At 38.5% G+C, this 15,431-nt stretch overlaps 8 protein-coding genes across 8 annotated transcripts; 3 read left to right on the top strand and 5 right to left on the bottom strand.

The window, feature by feature from the left end:
• Positions 1-404: 404 nt before the first annotated feature.
• V1514DRAFT_321869 (uncharacterized protein) lies at positions 405-1,536 on the top strand (the record flags this gene model as incomplete). The annotated part of the gene is made up of 3 exons (XM_066926078.1): positions 405-491; positions 567-769; positions 831-1,536. The coding sequence occupies 3 exons, from the start codon at positions 405-407 to the stop codon at positions 1,534-1,536; spliced, it is 996 nt and encodes a 331-aa protein (XP_066781523.1).
• Positions 1,537-1,622: 86 nt separating this feature from the next.
• On the bottom strand, positions 1,623-2,692 carry V1514DRAFT_336157 (putative Hsp90 binding co-chaperone Sba1). The gene is made up of 3 exons (XM_066928501.1): positions 2,488-2,692; positions 2,092-2,411; positions 1,623-2,027 (listed from the first exon to the last, which is right to left on the bottom strand). Exons 1-3 carry the CDS (start codon positions 2,507-2,509, stop codon positions 1,818-1,820), a joined length of 552 nt encoding a protein of 183 aa, XP_066781522.1. The 5' UTR covers positions 2,510-2,692; the 3' UTR covers positions 1,623-1,817.
• A 158-nt stretch (positions 2,693-2,850) lies between these two features.
• V1514DRAFT_336152 (uncharacterized protein) lies at positions 2,851-5,985 on the bottom strand. Its single transcript, XM_066928500.1, has 3 exons — positions 5,257-5,985; positions 3,796-5,196; positions 2,851-3,731 (listed from the first exon to the last, which is right to left on the bottom strand). The coding sequence occupies exons 1-3, from the start codon at positions 5,791-5,793 to the stop codon at positions 2,934-2,936; spliced, it is 2,736 nt and encodes a 911-aa protein (XP_066781521.1). The 5' UTR covers positions 5,794-5,985; the 3' UTR covers positions 2,851-2,933.
• A 1,417-nt stretch (positions 5,986-7,402) lies between these two features.
• On the bottom strand, positions 7,403-8,445 carry V1514DRAFT_344480 (RTA1 like protein-domain-containing protein; the record flags this gene model as incomplete). The annotated part of the gene is made up of 2 exons (XM_066929191.1): positions 7,403-7,977; positions 8,052-8,445. The coding sequence occupies 2 exons, from the start codon at positions 8,443-8,445 to the stop codon at positions 7,403-7,405; spliced, it is 969 nt and encodes a 322-aa protein (XP_066781520.1).
• Positions 8,446-8,807: 362 nt separating this feature from the next.
• Positions 8,808-10,271, top strand: V1514DRAFT_163609 (RTA1 like protein-domain-containing protein). The gene is made up of 2 exons (XM_066924536.1): positions 8,808-9,640; positions 9,700-10,271. The coding sequence occupies exons 1-2, from the start codon at positions 9,169-9,171 to the stop codon at positions 10,263-10,265; spliced, it is 1,038 nt and encodes a 345-aa protein (XP_066781519.1). The 5' UTR covers positions 8,808-9,168; the 3' UTR covers positions 10,266-10,271.
• On the bottom strand, positions 10,217-11,110 carry V1514DRAFT_336144 (uncharacterized protein). The gene is made up of 3 exons (XM_066928499.1): positions 10,991-11,110; positions 10,844-10,920; positions 10,217-10,764 (listed from the first exon to the last, which is right to left on the bottom strand). The coding sequence occupies exons 1-3, from the start codon at positions 11,060-11,062 to the stop codon at positions 10,353-10,355; spliced, it is 561 nt and encodes a 186-aa protein (XP_066781518.1). The 5' UTR covers positions 11,063-11,110; the 3' UTR covers positions 10,217-10,352.
• A 1,019-nt stretch (positions 11,111-12,129) lies between these two features.
• Positions 12,130-13,827, top strand: V1514DRAFT_344478 (carotenoid oxygenase; the record flags this gene model as incomplete). Its single annotated transcript, XM_066929190.1, has 3 exons — positions 12,130-12,177; positions 12,236-12,533; positions 12,590-13,827. 3 exons carry the CDS (start codon positions 12,130-12,132, stop codon positions 13,825-13,827), a joined length of 1,584 nt encoding a protein of 527 aa, XP_066781517.1.
• On the bottom strand, positions 13,804-14,979 carry V1514DRAFT_336137 (glutathione S-transferase). The gene is made up of 2 exons (XM_066928498.1): positions 14,583-14,979; positions 13,804-14,525 (listed from the first exon to the last, which is right to left on the bottom strand). Exons 1-2 carry the CDS (start codon positions 14,624-14,626, stop codon positions 13,874-13,876), a joined length of 696 nt encoding a protein of 231 aa, XP_066781516.1. The 5' UTR covers positions 14,627-14,979; the 3' UTR covers positions 13,804-13,873.
• Positions 14,980-15,431: the final 452 nt, after the last annotated feature.

The raw sequence follows: 15,431 nt of genomic DNA, 5'->3' as shown, positions 1-15,431 counted from the left end.
GGTTCTTTGTAAAATATTTTTACAAAAAAAAAAATATAAACCAAATGTAAGTTCTCTCAGTTCCATGTTTAATTTGACCCCGGAGTGGCTAAAAAAAAGTTTAAAAAAGTTTAATGACTACGAATAACGCGAAAAAACAATGCATAAGGCTAAACGTAGACACATTTTAAAAGCATCGCAATTGAAGATTTGGATCCTTTCAAATTTTATAGAACCGATTTTTTTTTTTTTTTTTGTTAATCTATTTACGCCCAATTTTGGTCAGGCTTAAGAAAAGGAAGGGGCCATTTGAGTTTAAAAGTTGGAGACTGTTCGAGATCATTTTGCAGAAACAATATTTCCATTTTAAGATCTTCATTTTAGAAAGCGACCCATACAATATTTATATATAGAGCTCAAGCAAAATGCCACCAAAAAACAACAAGCCAGACAAAGCACAAATTGCAAAGAAGCAACAAAAAACAACCGATAAGACTTTTGGACTAAAAAATGTACATTATTTTTTTTTTTTTTTTTTTTTTAAGTGGGAGTGGGAAAAATCTAACTTCATATCATCATTGTTTTAGAAAAACAAATCCTCAAAAGTTCAAAAATTTGTTAAACAAGTTGAAGAGCAAGGAGCATCAGGACTTCAAAAGAAAAAGCAAGCCGAGCAAGCTCGAAGGTTAGCTGAAAAGAAAGCAGCCGACACTGCACGGTTAGAGGCTGCTCAATTATTTAACCCTGTTGTGCAAGCTCAGAAAGTGCCGTTCGGGGTTGACCCGAAGACGTACGTATAGGCCAATTTGTATAAAATATTTTCAAGGAAGAAAATTGACTGTTTATTTTAGGGTGATTTGTCTATTTTTTAAACAGGGCACATGCACAAAAGGCAATAAATGCAAATTTAGTCATAACCTTGACGTGGAACGGAAAGTTCAAAAGATTGATCTTTATACCGACAATCGAGAGACAAAGAAGGAAGAAGGCGTGCAAGATTGGGATGACGAAACGCTACGAAGCATAGTTGAAACCAAGCATGGCAAGAAAAAGAACGAAACCAACATTGTTTGCAAATATTTTATCGAAGCAGTGGAAAATAAGAAATATGGTTGGTTTTGGGTTTGCCCCAACGGTGGTGATAAATGTCAATACAAGCATTCACTGCCACCAGGATTCGTGCTCAAAACAAACGAACAAAAAGCTGCTGAAAGACGAGCTGAAGCTGACAAGCCGACTCTAACGTTGGAAGACTTTTTAGAAGTTGAGCGACACAAATTGGGCAGTAACTTGACACCAGTCACGTTGGATTCGTTTACAAAATGGAAGCAAGAACGCATCAACAAGAAAGTGGCTGAAGAAGAATTACAAAAGAAGAAAGAAGCAGTCACGCATAGCGGAAAATGGCTGTTTGATCATGGCAAGTTTGAAAAGGACGAGTCAGACAGTGAAGAAGAAGGAGACGTTTGGAAATTGGACGAACTTCGAAGACGCGTTGATAGTGAGGATGAGTCAGACAATGAAGCAGAGGATGACGAGTCCGCAATCGAATATTAAAATGACTGCGGCGAACATCTTGTCACAAGTTGTGTACGCGCTTTCTTTTTAAATAAAACAAAAAAAAAAAATCCAGCATTTGAAAAGGAGTAAAAAAAATTTATAATAATTACATCAACAAAACAATAAAAATTTTCGATTAAAAATATTAAAAAAAAACACACACAAACAGCTTCCTAAGATCAAAAACGGCTGAGTTTAAATACAGCTTGCAGTTTTTTTTTAATTGCAGATATACATATCTATTAAAATAGCTAAATTTAAACCTCTTAAGTTTCTTCTTATTCCTTGATCAATTCCGGAACCTGCTCAGTTTCATCTTCATCATCAGAGTCTTCCTCTGGCAATCCCAATGAAGGACCACCGGCATCACCTCCTAATCCACCCAAGGCAGATCCAAAATCGCTTTGTAAGGATGAGAAATCAAGACCGTTACCATACTGCGAGAAATCATCAGCAGGCGCGGTTTCCTGTTCGTCCTCATCGACCCACTAACTCGTTATTAGTTTTTAAAAGATTTTTTCTTTACAAAATTATGTGAAGATTTTAAATTACCTTGTCAAAATCAGTTCGGATGTAATGAAATTTTCTCTTGTCCTTGATTAACCTTGGCCAAAACTCAGCCTTGGATTCCTTCTTTCGTAAAATCAGGAAAGAACCAATGCCGGTGGTGTGCCTGGTACTGTTTTCAACATCGATGTTTTCAAAAAATTCAAGTTCGAGTGAATATTCCTTGCCACTTGCTGACGTTCCTTTGTAAGTCAACTTGGTCTCGGTAAGATCAATTTCTGGCTTGGCGACGTCCTCAGCTCTGATCGTGAGGTAAATCAAGTTTTTGTCTGCGACTTGTTCGTTCGAGCGTTGCGCCCACAGAACTAACAATAATTAATTAGCATTCAATGATTTAAATTAAATCACTTGGAAATTTTTTTAAAAAAAAAAAAATTTTACTTTCTGGAACTATTGGTGCCATTTCTTTCAAGATCTAATAAAAAACACGTCAGAGAAATTTCGACAATAATTTGGGTGGTCAAAAACCACCTTTTTCCCTCTTAAATTAAAAAAAGACCAACATACTTTATACAAATTTATTCTTTTAATCCGAAACAAACGTTATTGCAAGTAATTTCTTCAAAGTAATGGAAAATTCTTACCGATCGAACGCATTAAAGTCCTCGATTTCGAGATTAATTTCACGACGTCAATGATCAGTTACCCGGTTAATAAATTTTTAGCACGCTCTTTACGGTTGTGGAATATTCTGAACCATTCCGCTGAAGGGTTCGATAGCAAAAACAAATATAGTTATATAACGTTTTATGAATAATAATAAATAAAAACAAGCAAAATAATATCTATTATTTTATTTTTAAAATTTAACGTTCATTATGTACATTTCATATCCTGTGTGCCCGGTCAGTGTTGAATTCCCTACCTCGACCTCGACCTCTTCCCCTGCCTCGACCCCGGCCCCCAGGCGGTGGAGGCGGTTTTGCGGATGCAATTGATACGTTCAAAACCCGATCCTTAACCTTTGTCAAATCCAGTTCCAACGCGCTTTGAGCATCCTCTTTCTTTTCGAACGTGACGAATCCGAATCCCTGGTGTGTATGAAATAACTCATCCTTGCTTGGCAAATGCACCCTCTCCAACGTACCATATTTCTCGAAAAGCTTGCGCACATCTGGTTCCTTGAATGAAATCGGGATATTTCTAATATACAACTCTCGATTTTCATATACCGCTCCTTGTCTAATTTGCTTCTGGCTTGGGTCGGAGATCTTGACGATTAGTTTCCGTTGCTTATCAATACCATCTGCAGTTGACTCTGTTTCAAGTGACGGTGCCAGACTATCATGTAGTTTACTCGCTGCCAATCGCGCGTCATCTGATGATTTATATTGCACGTAACAAAATCGTCGTTTATTATTCACGGTTAAAGACGGAAATCGGATGTCGACAATCTCTCCGAATTCGGAAAACAAGGCTCTGATGTAATCTTCGTCAGCCTTGGAAGAAAAATTTGTTACCCATAGTGTAGTTTCCTGTGCAGGTTTGACTGTTATGATGTGATTATCAATGATCTTTTGGTCCCGTGTTTGAGCAGACAGTACGTCATCGGCCTTTTCGTATTCAATAGTAGCCGATGATGTTGGCTGCCCGCTGACCAGCTTCAAGCTTTTAATTTCGCCGCACTTCGTTTTCCGTTAGTATCCGGTCACAAAATGTTTTTTTAAAAAAAAGTAGTTTTGCACTTACATCTTTGAAAAAATTCGATAGCTTTTGTTCGGTAATGTCCGCTGGCAGGCCTTCGACAATAACCGTATTATTCTCACGATCTCTTTCTGGTTCATCATTCTTTAATTTCTTAAAATGATGCACGTCACTACCTGTTTCATCAATCTCTTTGCGCTTTTTGCCAATTTCTTGCGCGACATCCAGCTCATCAACAATGTTTTGTTTTTTCTGTTGGCGTTGTAATTTTCGTTCGCTTGCTTGCTTTTCCTCTTCTGTCGCTGCTGCTTCTTCAGATCTTTTGCGATATACCATCTTCAAAGCTTTCCTGACTTTTATTCCAGCATGCTCTTCGACAAATGCAGATCCATAATCTCTTTGATAGGCTAATAAAGCATCAGTCAAAAGTTCCGGATTATCGAGTTGTTTGACAAACTTTGTGATTGGAACCTCCAAAATGCCTGCTGGAGTCAAAAGATCCCCTTGAGGAACACAGATGTCCTTTTCCCAATTAAACCACCGCAACCAAAACACTGCGTTCGCACGCGAAGATTTGGAAAGACTATTCCAAACGTCTCTAGCTTGTTCAACAAGACCACGACGACTGTAGATAGATATAATTGTGTCGCATAATGAAGAATCGTAGACCTTATTTGGCTTCGACAAGAATTTGGACTGAAAATCTTCGTATAATAAAGTCACACTTTGATCCAGCAAAAGAGATTCTGAAGTATCAATTTCCCATATTATTACCTGCCGGCGCAAATATGTTATCCACGCAACCGCAACTGCTGAGTAGTCTACGATACTATTATCTAGTAATCCAGTGGAAAAAGCGCGATCCTTAACGTCTAAAATATCTTCTGCTGATGCCGAATACCTATCTTTCGTTCTAATTAAATGCGCCCACAGCTTTCCTGATGACGGACAGGCCTTGACAGATCTCTTGATTACCGCCTCCGTAAAACTATACGGAGTATTGTGTTCAAGAAGAAAATATATGTACGCATCCCATATGCCAGACGCATCCGGGGAAACCTTAACCGCCCGTTCGTATAATGCCTTGATGTAATCAACCGAGAACTGTTTTGAACTCCGACTTGAAGCAAAATCGATATATTCAGACCATGCGGCAAGATTTGTTGAATTTGAAGATATCCAATCTTCATATGGCTGATAATGAGAAATAATTTTTCTGGTCTCTGCCACTATTCGATTTGCAGAAACCATCTCTGATTCGTAATTGTGATTTTGATATTGCGTGATAAATCCAGAATAATCTGAAAATGTCCGCTCGAGCTTTTCATGAGGCACTCGCAGGCGTGCGATATACAGTTTTTTTATCCTTTGAATTGATTCATTCGAAGGATTTTCACCTAGCTCTGACTGTTTGCTATCGCGATATATGTTCCATATCTCATCACTCTAATAGATCGTTAGCGAGTCGGAAGTTTGATTCGGGGGGAGTTTAACAATAAATCTTACGTTCGGATATATATAATCGACGGCTGTAACAGCATCAAGAATAACCCGGTCAACAGTACTTTTGTCAAACATTCTCAAATTCTCATCTTTGCCTTCTGAGATCTCCTTGTCGTGTTCTGCTTGGACAAAGGCGATGTACCGTTTCCACAGACCAACGTCAACAAAATCAACCACGCTTTTAGCGTGCAAGATTAACAACTGAACAATATGATTGTCAGTCTCTTCTGTTTCCGTCAAAGTACTTATGCTACTCTGTTTTTCGTCTATATATTCGTTCCAAAAACGTGAGCCTTGAAGAAACAATTCCGAAAACCGATACCGTTCTTCGAGTAATTCATCTTGCAGGCCACCTGGTCCTGCCTTCTTTAAAAGATCAAGCAACTGATGATGATTTTCAATTTGATATGGTGAAGTTACAACTGCCTCAATCAAATCACCCAATCGTTCTGCTTCTGATTCCGTGAAATCGTTGGCATTAATTTCAATGGGTGAACCTTGATCTGAGTGCGATTCTGGCTGTGCTGTTAATTTACTCATGTTTAAGCTCCATCAAAAAAAAAAATTCAAAAATTTACTATAATGAAGCTATGCAAAATTATCACTAAATACAAAATACACACTTGTTTGCTTAATGAATATACATTTGTGTTTTATTGTTGAAGCTTAACGGTAACCGGGTAAATCAATATACGTCGGCCTCTGTTACTTCAAACCATCACTATTCTACAGCTCATGAACAATTAATTAATCATTGTTTGCCGATCAACGCTCGTCTTGTTCATTAATTAAATATTCGTTAATGCCAGATTTTATTCTGCAGCAGCGTTCACATTGCCTTTGCCGCAGAAGAGTACTATCACAACTTTGTTCTATATGCATGTCATCTTGTAAGTAATTGAACATTGAAAGCACAAAATCATGATCGAACTTGAGCCAGTAGACTCCAACCCTATCTGAGATACTCTTTGATTTTATAACTTTTGGTTGGTGTTTAGTTGTATAGTCTGTATAGGAATAAAAACTATATGATAATGCGATCAGGCATTATGTATTTTTTTCCTTCCCCCACGGGCTGGCTGGGTTGTGAGCTTTTTTTTCGCATGGATTTTCTAGTCTCACAAAGTATTGATATGTAGACAAAGTCCTTCGACTTTTGTGAATTTTTGAGTTTCGCTATATTTTCAGGATTCAATAGTTTTTAAATCACACGTACATTTGTTTTAATGACTAACCGAGCTGTTGTCAGAAGCCAATTTTTTTTGTTTTCATACATTTTAATCGTTTAAAATGAAACGGTCGCATCTACCAAACACCAATTGGTGTTCTACGAATGTTTTCTTGCCAACCACTAAACGCACCAAATTTCTTATGAAGCAACAGATTGCAGCAATAAAAATTAAAACTGACCGTGTTTTACAGATTTAAGTTCGTTGGCGCTTCGTCATTTAAAACACAACTGCAGAACCGCCTTCAATTCAATGGCATGATGCATCCTTCTTTCTTTTGGGCACGATTATTCAGACACTGATGTTCGGATAATGAGTACGCGTCGCGGATTAAAGCCGCGTCGTTATCGCAAACTTGGCAACCCATGATCAAAAAGATGACTACGCTATAGTAAAATTAAAGTCATGGCCAATTGCTCTATTATGCTTATTATTATCAATGCATGCAGAGATAAGACCAAGAAGAAATACAAGTTGCGCATCCGTATTTACAATGACGTTGCTTATTGCATTATTCTCCACATTACAATATTACCGGTTATGCTATTGGTAGTTTACTAGTTAGGCTAAAAGTATTTAAAGATGAGAAACTTTGATATCTCGGATGCTAGCCGCATGCCCCGTACTTAATTGTTGGAATGCGACGAAGACGAGCGTTGGATGAGCCAGCTATAGACGAACGGCTAACGGCCCAGTACATACATAGTTAGTCCGATATAGAATTTTAAATATCATACAAATATATAAGTTTTGCATCCATAACTAAAACAAATATCGATGCTGTAATTCTAACATAGTTCGACGCTCACGGGATCGCGTTCCGAAGGTTATATGATCACATAAACAGCCCCGGAACGGCGGTTAAATTAGTACAGTTAGAGTGAAGTAAAAATGGTAATTTCAATTGGCAGCTATCTATTTCATGCATCATATTGTGGTCTCAAAGGATCTCTAATTGAATTCGTCTTCACCAAGATATCACCCGTCTCCATTTCCCAAGGATTATCTTGTTCCTGATACTGCAGTATTTCCTTACTTTCCTTGGTAATGTCAATCTCACCAAAGCACACGGCCGGATAAAACACAACAGAGATGATAGCCGCAATTCCAACCATCAAGCCATCCAAAACCAAAAAATAAACTTCATGGACCATAAGGTAACCGGTCCATCCACCAGCTAACTCTATAACTCTATAAACCGAACGAATAAAAACAAGCAGTACTCCTATCGATATTCCAATCAAAAACACGTAGGTGCGTCTTGCGGACCGAATCCGTGCAAATTTTGAGTGGCCGAGAAAAAGGGCGGAGACAAATTCCGGACTCGTTTTGTTGCGAATAAATGATTTTCTTGCTTTGATATAATAAACGAAGCAGGTTACGGCAAAGACAAAAGTACAAAGTACTTGAAAGGCAAGACCACCAATCATAATATGTGAACCTGTCTGTACCCCAGCATCATCATTTGCTGATCCGGCGTAGCCTCCTCCTCCAGCTATGTCAAGTTAGAATTTAATGTGAAACTAAAAAGACCAAAAAAAAAAAAATACTGGGGACAAAATGAACTACCCTGAAGAATAATGCTAAGAATATCAAGGCCGATAAAAACCTTGGAATAATTCCAAGGTTTGACTATAGAATTGCCGATGCCCCACACAACGACGCACTGTGCCAGCAGGTTATAGATACCTGCCATGAAAAACGCTGGTGCGAAGGTCAAGCAAACAATTTGCATTACAAATGGACTGTATGCGTCCGGTTGCTTGGACGAGATTGTTCGCCCAATGTATCCAAGTAGTTCAAGAATAGTAAAGATGTTGAGACAGATTGCATACCATCTTCGCCTAAACTTGATGGCCAGAGCGACATGACAAGCAACACAGACGCCAAAGATAACTATTCCAATGATATTTGGTGCCCGCAATGGAACATAAGTGTAATCTGAATCGGTTGAGTCTGACATTTTAAGTATGTATGCGTATTATTTAATAAAGTAAAATCCTTTGCATGTAATCTCGATTGAGAGCCCAGTTGAAAGAAATTAGGTCAAATAAATGTGTTTTTGGGCTATACAGTGAGTTGCGTAATTGTTACATGCACGCGTAATAAATATCGTAACCATGGTCAGCAAGCTCCATCCCACATAAGGCGGGCGAGAGAAGCAGTACGCAAACATTTCCAAAGTGAAGCAAAGTTCGCGGTCGTCCTCCTACTGTAGAAAAAAACCCGAGCTTTTGAAATTGAGTTGTCAGCATTTGTCTATATATAGCCTGGCGATGCGAGGTTAAACTTAAACGTTTTGTTTTGCCTTCTTTCTTGCCTTGCGTAACTTGCCTTGCGTAACTTTCAAATTCTCTAATTTTCGCTACAGCCTCAGCTTACAAACCTAGCCTTAACCCGGCCATACACAGCCCAGCATATATATTATACGTGTATTAATGCTATACGCAAAGAAAAAAAAAAATGGATTTTTTTATTGCAGATCACTGAGCGAAAAAAAAAAGTAAAGCTGCAATAACGAAACTTAATACCAGACTCGACCGTTGAGAACGCATCTACGAGCCCCAATTTTGTCACAAATATTTGTTATTACTTGGAATAATAATTATATTGTGGAAAGTTCAAGTTTTTTTTTTATATTATTTTTTCGAGTTTAGTCGCATTTTTTTTTATACCTCAAGTCACAATGTCGGCCACAACAACGGTGGCTGCCAGTGCTGCAGCTGCATCCGCATCCGCATCCGCATCCGCATACTTGGAATCTTTAGATCCTTCAACATATAACGTCTACGGATATACGCCAGTAAAATCAGCTAATCTTGTTGGACTTATTCTATTCGATATTGCATGGGCTGCTCATATTAGTTTGGGAATATACTACAGGCAAATTTGGTTCGGAGTTTGCATGTTTATCGCCTGCGGTCTCGAAACTGCAGGATACATCGCCAGGTTCTTATCAAACAGCAACCCAGACAATGTTCATAATTTTTTGCTTCAAATTATTTGCTTGACTTTGGCACCCGCGTTTTTCATGGCCGGCATTTATTTTTTATTAGCCGAAATTGTCATTATTTGGGGCGTCAAAAATTCAATAGCGAAACCTTGGGCTTATTCGCAATTGTTTATATTACTAGATATTATTAGCATTATTTTACAAGGTAAGAAATAAATTACGTTACATATGCATATTGCTTAATTAAGCATTTTGTCCAAACAGCTGCCGGAGGTGGTCTTGCCGCTACTGCTTTACTGGATAACGAAGAAACCGATACCGGCACTCACATTATGGTTGCCGGTTTGGCATTCCAAGTTTTTTCGACATCTTTATTTTTTATTGCTGGCTTTATATTTTGGGTTAAATCGCATAAGAGTCGACAACGCGCCAAGCAATTCGCTGATACGTTATACGTGCCAACAATTGAGCCAGACATGACGATTGGCGAGCAGAATTATGCCAGCCCGGAATATATTGGTCCGGAAAAATTTGCTCACATTCGGAATTCAAAATGGACCAAATTTGAAATTGCGGCGATCATAATTGCAGTGGTGCTTGTGTACATTCGATCAATCTATCGAGTGGTTGAGTTGTCGATGGGGTGGACTGGATACCTAATGGCTCACGAAGTATTCTTTCTCGTCTTGGATGGCTTGATGGTCGTCATTGCAATGTGGATCATGTTTATCTTTTATCCCGGCATTTTCTTTGGCCAAATTAAGATATCAACCGAGCATAAGGCACTTTTGGAAGCGCCTTCAGATCAAGCAATCGAGATCAAATTTTGAATATAGACAAAACTAAATTTTAGTTACACTACACAATTTTGCACACAGTTTTTTTGGAGATAGTAAGAATATTTAGGTACACCTAAACTACTTCGTTTTCTTTGCAACTGATGCTTTCTTATCAGGAACTTGCAGGAGACCGCGTTTGAGTTGTCCGCCAATCGTGAGCAAGGAATAAAGCGAAACAAAAATCCATGGTGCGGATGGTATTATGTAAAGAAAAACAAGCCTGTGCCACGGGTTATGTCCAACATATTTGAACCCGGAGAAATATTCACATAGCATGTAAAGCGTTGTCTTGGAGAAGCAAGAAGTTGCTGAGGCGAATCCGATAAGCGCGCCGGTGATTCTTGTCGATTGATTGGTCGAGAAGTACGACGTGTAAACGTAAATCCAATTGAAAAATGCTTCCACGAGCGTCATGAATGCCTGTGCAGATGGGAAACCGTCCTTTTCTTCATATGCGGGGAAGCCGTACACATAGTCGATTTCGGCGTATCTATTCCGTCTCTTATTAGCATGCCACATGTAACGCCGCATATGTTTGAAAGACAAAAATAAAAAAAAATAATCCATACAATGCATAAGGCTTCCAAAGAGCATGCCATTTTCCTCCGGGCATTGAGTGGGGCCTGGAAAGAACATAGGTTGCATCCTTTTAAACCAGTCAATAAATTTAATCCTATCGGTTATCATGATGATAACAGCGAAGAGCCAAACTATACCCAAAGAACAATCAGGTTCGACAAAACAAACCAAAACGTGATGAACGGCTTAGGCTTAAATTCGAAAACCATTGTGAGTTAATTGAATTGAAATTATAAACGACAATCAAAAATTTGGATATTTTGCCGTCAACATTCGTATATGTAATAAAATACTGAAAGGGGTCGGGTCCACAATGAGCATGGTCCGGGCGGTGCGCCGCTCCCACTTAATACGAATACGATGTCGATTATATGAAGCTTGACACCGTCACACCAATCAAATGCGTGCTGTATTTTGTGTCTTTAAGTAGAATTATACATCTAATGTATGGTAGCAGGTAGCTATTGTTGTACTATGGATTTAATCATTAAAACAAGAATAAAACGTTTGGTGCATCGGACGTGGTCGCATCAAGAAAATCGTGCTCCACACCCAAATGGCGCATTTGACTTTTTTTTTAATAACTGAAATATCACAATTAAATATTACTGACTAGGCCACCAGCTTGTCGAGACAACGTCACAACGTCACAAAGTCTTGAAATAAATACCGCGGACACGAACACGAAGTCGACTAAACTGTATATACTATGGACGCGCTTTATGGTCGTTTACATATGAGAAATCTCATTCAGATTAAATTTTCAAGCACACTGAACAACGCCATTGAAATTAAACAGATTTAAAAAAAAATAAATAGAATGATAAAAGAAAATTACAAATATTCATATAACTAGTGAAGATTAGAAAGGGAAAAAAAAAAGTTATTTGTATTAAAATGGAAGCCGCGCTTTTTTTTTGTGTTCAGAATAATTGGCGCCATAAGCGTTCACTTATCATGAAATTGCCCGACTTGCTCATTTGACATTGTATTAGTCCCACGTGACGTTAAGAAAATAGGTCAAATATCATGTTGAAAGATACTAATACCTTCGTCATATGCAGCAGTCACGTTATATTTCCTTTCACACGCGCGCTGGCCGACTTCCCTTTAAGGAATATGCATAATATGAATGTCAAAAAAGGGTGAATAAAGCCTTGTGGTTAGAAAAGCCATGTGAAAATCGGCATGTAATATTTGACATGGTTCGAGTCATATAAAATGACTACCAATCACGGAATTTGGACTTTTCAGTTTTCAAGATTAATATTCAGTCATGACGTCCAATATCACGCATGTGAATAATTGGCCTAATGCGGCTGGAGTATGTATTTCTTGAACTAAGGAAATGTTCAATTAATGCTGAATTTGTTTCAAAATAGTTTGATGATCTAGAAGACACTAAATTTCCGGTTGAACTTCATGTTACCGGAACGATACCATCTTATATTTTTGGTACGCTTCTGCGAACTGGTCCTGGATCATACAAAGTTCCGGCAGAGTCGAATGGGAAGGCATTTAAAGTAACGCATTGGTTCGATGGCTTTTCACAACATCACAAGTTTAATATTTCACCTCCGTCTGCTGAATTTCCTAGAGGAAGGGTTACGTATCGTTCTAGATCGGGTGCAGACCTGTTGAAAAAGCGGATTGCTAAGCATGGCGGATCGCCAGATGTTGGTATGCAATAATAAATAATACCCTATAACATTTTTGGGTAATCTAACTTCGTACAGGTTCGTTTAACTATCAGGATCCATGCAAGACCAAGTTTAGCAAGTTTTTTACCAAGTATCATCAGTCTACCTTGCCCGGCGAATCCAACATAGGAGTTACAATTAATCCGTATTTCCCAAAGCCAATGTCGGATGAGTCAGATCTAGTCACGAAAACAGACGCAAACGTACTTTCTAAACTTAACAAGGATACGTTGGAAGTTGAAGAAGTATTCACTTGGTCAAAATTTCACAAGCAACTTGACGGGCCGTTGTCGGCTGCGCATTCTTGTTTTGATAACGGCGAAGAATTTAATTACGTTCTCAAGTTTGGCAAAACACCTTTGTATACAGTTTTTGGTCTTGATAGATCGTTGAATATGAAGATCTATGCAAGGATTCCTGTTGAGCGTGCCAGTTATGTTCATTCTTTTTTTCTCACAAAGAAATATATAATTTTGGCAGTTTGGCAGGCGTACTATACTTTTAACGGCTTTTCTTTTTTGTGGAACCAAAACATATTGGACTGTATCAACAGTAAATGGGATCCAAAGAAAAAAACAAAATGGTATCTGGTTCCTCGCGATGGCTCTGCATCGGAAAATCACTCTAAAGTGAAGATGTTTGAATCAGATCCGTTTTTCTCTTTCCACTCGATTAATTCGTGGGATGATGGGGACAACGTGTTTGTTGACTTGGCACAGTTTGATAATCATAGTATTCTTTGGCAATTTACAGTCGAAAAGCTACGAAGCGACACGGCGTCACGACCCCTACCGCTTGATATTGCAGGTGGTTATGTTCGATGGAAACTTCCTAATGTTTCTAAAACGTCTTGGAAAAATCCTGGAGCTGCTGTCGTTGATGGACGGGTTAGAAATAAGCAGAATAATATTGAGCTTCCGGTTATGAACAATACCATGTCCCTACGTCCTGAAAGATACGTGTATGGTGTAAATTTTACTGGAGTTTCATCATTTTTTGAAAGGCTCATCAAGCTCGATGTCAGATCTTTCGAGACAACAACGTGGTTTGAAGAAGGATGTACACCATCAGAGCCCATCTTTGTGTCAAACCCGAATGGCACTGAAGAAGATGATGGCGTGTTACTATCTGTCGTTTTGGATGGATATAAGAATCGAAGCATGTTGGTTATACTGGACGCAAAAACGTTTAAAGAAGTCGCTCGGGCTGGGTTACCAGAAAAGAAAATTGTCGGGTTTGGATTTCACGGGTCTTTTGCTAAAACGATTAATTGAATATGAATTATTTAATAATTGAAGTCATGGTTTGTTTCTCTGGTTTTCATAACTTGGAAATCTCGACTTTGGATGTTGCACGCTTGAAAGCTTCTCTGTCGTGCATACGATTCAGCCAGTCAATAAGTAACGGGTATTTGTCTTTAACCAGCCCAGCTCTAACCTGTGCCAGTTCAAGAGGGAAAAGTAAAATAATATCAGCACCGGATAATTGATCACCAACAAAAAACCCAGTTCCAGTTGTTTTCAATTCATTTTCCAAAAATTCCAATTGCTTTTGAGCATCGGGACCAGCGTAAGCCTTATCTTGACCATCCATCAATAACCTTGCGATTGGCCTAATGAAAAAGGGCATTGGCGCCGATCTCACTCGTTGCGAAAGGTAAAGCAGAAAAACAACGGGTTGTAATGAGCCCTCGGCATAATGAAGAAAATATTTAACCTTGAGCTTGTTGTCATCACTGTCAGGCTGCAAAAAAGGTCCATATTTATCGATCAAGTACTCCACAATTAATCCACTTTCTGCAATCACCTTGCCGTTATCTTCAATTACTGGAGATTTCCCGAGCGGGTGGACTTTTGTAAGTGCGGGGTCAGCCAAAAAAGTTTTCGAGTCTCGCTTGTATGTTTTCAAATCATACGGAATTTGAAGTTCCTCCAACAACCAAAGAATTCGATGCGAACGCGATTTCTCAAGCCTGTACAATATTTTATCAATATTAATTACTCACAATCGCACGCTTTGGTGTACCCACCAGTGAAGTGTAATTGGTGACTTCTGTGCGCTAGGTTCACTCATATTGTTTGCCGTGTTGTAATTATATTTCTGTTATATTTACTTGTCAGAATAACAAGTGAACAAATCTTATTCAACGCATGAATAGCCTTGAAAAGTCGATTATCTGTAAAGTATTCTTTATATTAAAATGGGTGTTACCCATACAACTGACGTAACATCATACGAATACTACGTAGCTAGTAGTTACATATTATATCTACAAACCCCTATCCCTTATCCCTGACGAGGCGATTTTTTTTTTATATATTACTTTCATTTATTACTATTGTCTAACAATGTGAGGAGTTTGCCAGACATCGGTGGTGTCGGTAGGCGTCTCAGGCAATTCCTCAGGGGAGTGCTGTGTGTACTGCATGATCAAAGAACGAAAGAAAGACGACACCTTGCCGGTGTGCAAGGGAAGCCAGAGCTCAAAATCTGTCTAATTTTCGATGATAAAAGAAATTTATTATGGGCTCAACCTCAGCTTTTATCCAACCACGCTCAGCCAAACAAAGTCCAACAATTACTATAAGCTTAAAGATAAACAAATACAGGAAAACACAAAAATTAAAAACCTGTTCAAAATAAAAAAAGGAAATTTAAAAGCAAAAACAATCAAGAAAATAAAAAAAATCCAAACGCAAATAAATTTTTTAATATTACATAAGCATGCATTAACTATTCAAATCAAATCCATGCTGGAGGACGATAGAAAAAGGCCTACACAAATTGATTGATTGATTGATTGATTGATTAATTTTTATTGACGGAGCCTAAGGCTCGATGTAGGCACATACGCCAACGTCAGGTCTATATACGTTAC

Source organism: Lipomyces japonicus, assembly GCF_038497905.1.
Source record: "Lipomyces japonicus strain CBS 7319 unplaced genomic scaffold V1514scaffold_47, whole genome shotgun sequence".
In the NCBI taxonomy this organism is placed as follows: Eukaryota; Fungi; Ascomycota; class Lipomycetes; order Lipomycetales; family Lipomycetaceae; genus Lipomyces; species Lipomyces japonicus.
The sequence above is the reverse complement of the archived record's forward strand: the minus strand, read 5'-3'. Positions and strand labels throughout refer to the sequence as shown.

Bases quoted from the DNA above. Each gene is read 5' to 3' on its own strand.
- V1514DRAFT_336157 (XM_066928501.1), bottom strand. From the start codon at position 2,509: ATGGCACCAATAGTTCCAGAAA. The intron at 2,412-2,487 runs GTAAAATTTTTT...AATTATTGTTAG, and splicing joins GGCACCAATAGTTCCAGAAA to TTCTGTGGGCGCAACGCTCG. The intron at 2,028-2,091 runs GTAATTTAAAAT...ATAACGAGTTAG, and splicing joins TCCGAACTGATTTTGACAAG to TGGGTCGATGAGGACGAACA.
- V1514DRAFT_336152 (XM_066928500.1), bottom strand. From the start codon at position 5,793: ATGAGTAAATTAACAGCACAGCCAGAATCGCACTCAGATCAAGGTTCA. The intron at 5,197-5,256 runs GTAAGATTTATT...ACGATCTATTAG, and splicing joins TCGATTATATATATCCGAAC to AGTGATGAGATATGGAACAT. The intron at 3,732-3,795 runs GTAAGTGCAAAA...CGGAAAACGAAG, and splicing joins TATCGAATTTTTTCAAAGAT to TGCGGCGAAATTAAAAGCTT.
- V1514DRAFT_336144 (XM_066928499.1), bottom strand. From the start codon at position 11,062: ATGGTTTTCGAATTTAAGCCTAAGCCGTTCATCACGTTTTGGTTTGTT. The intron at 10,921-10,990 runs GTATAGTTTGGC...CTGGTTTAAAAG, and splicing joins CGAACCTGATTGTTCTTTGG to GATGCAACCTATGTTCTTTC. The intron at 10,765-10,843 runs GTATGGATTATT...GAGACGGAATAG, and splicing joins CTTTGGAAGCCTTATGCATT to ATACGCCGAAATCGACTATG.
- V1514DRAFT_163609 (XM_066924536.1), top strand. From the start codon at position 9,169: ATGTCGGCCACAACAACGGTGGCTGCCAGTGCTGCAGCTGCATCCGCA. The intron at 9,641-9,699 runs GTAAGAAATAAA...TTGTCCAAACAG, and splicing joins TATTAGCATTATTTTACAAG to CTGCCGGAGGTGGTCTTGCC.
- V1514DRAFT_336137 (XM_066928498.1), bottom strand. From the start codon at position 14,626: ATGAGTGAACCTAGCGCACAGAAGTCACCAATTACACTTCACTG. The intron at 14,526-14,582 runs GTGGGTACACCA...AATATTGTACAG, and splicing joins TCACCAATTACACTTCACTG to GCTTGAGAAATCGCGTTCGC.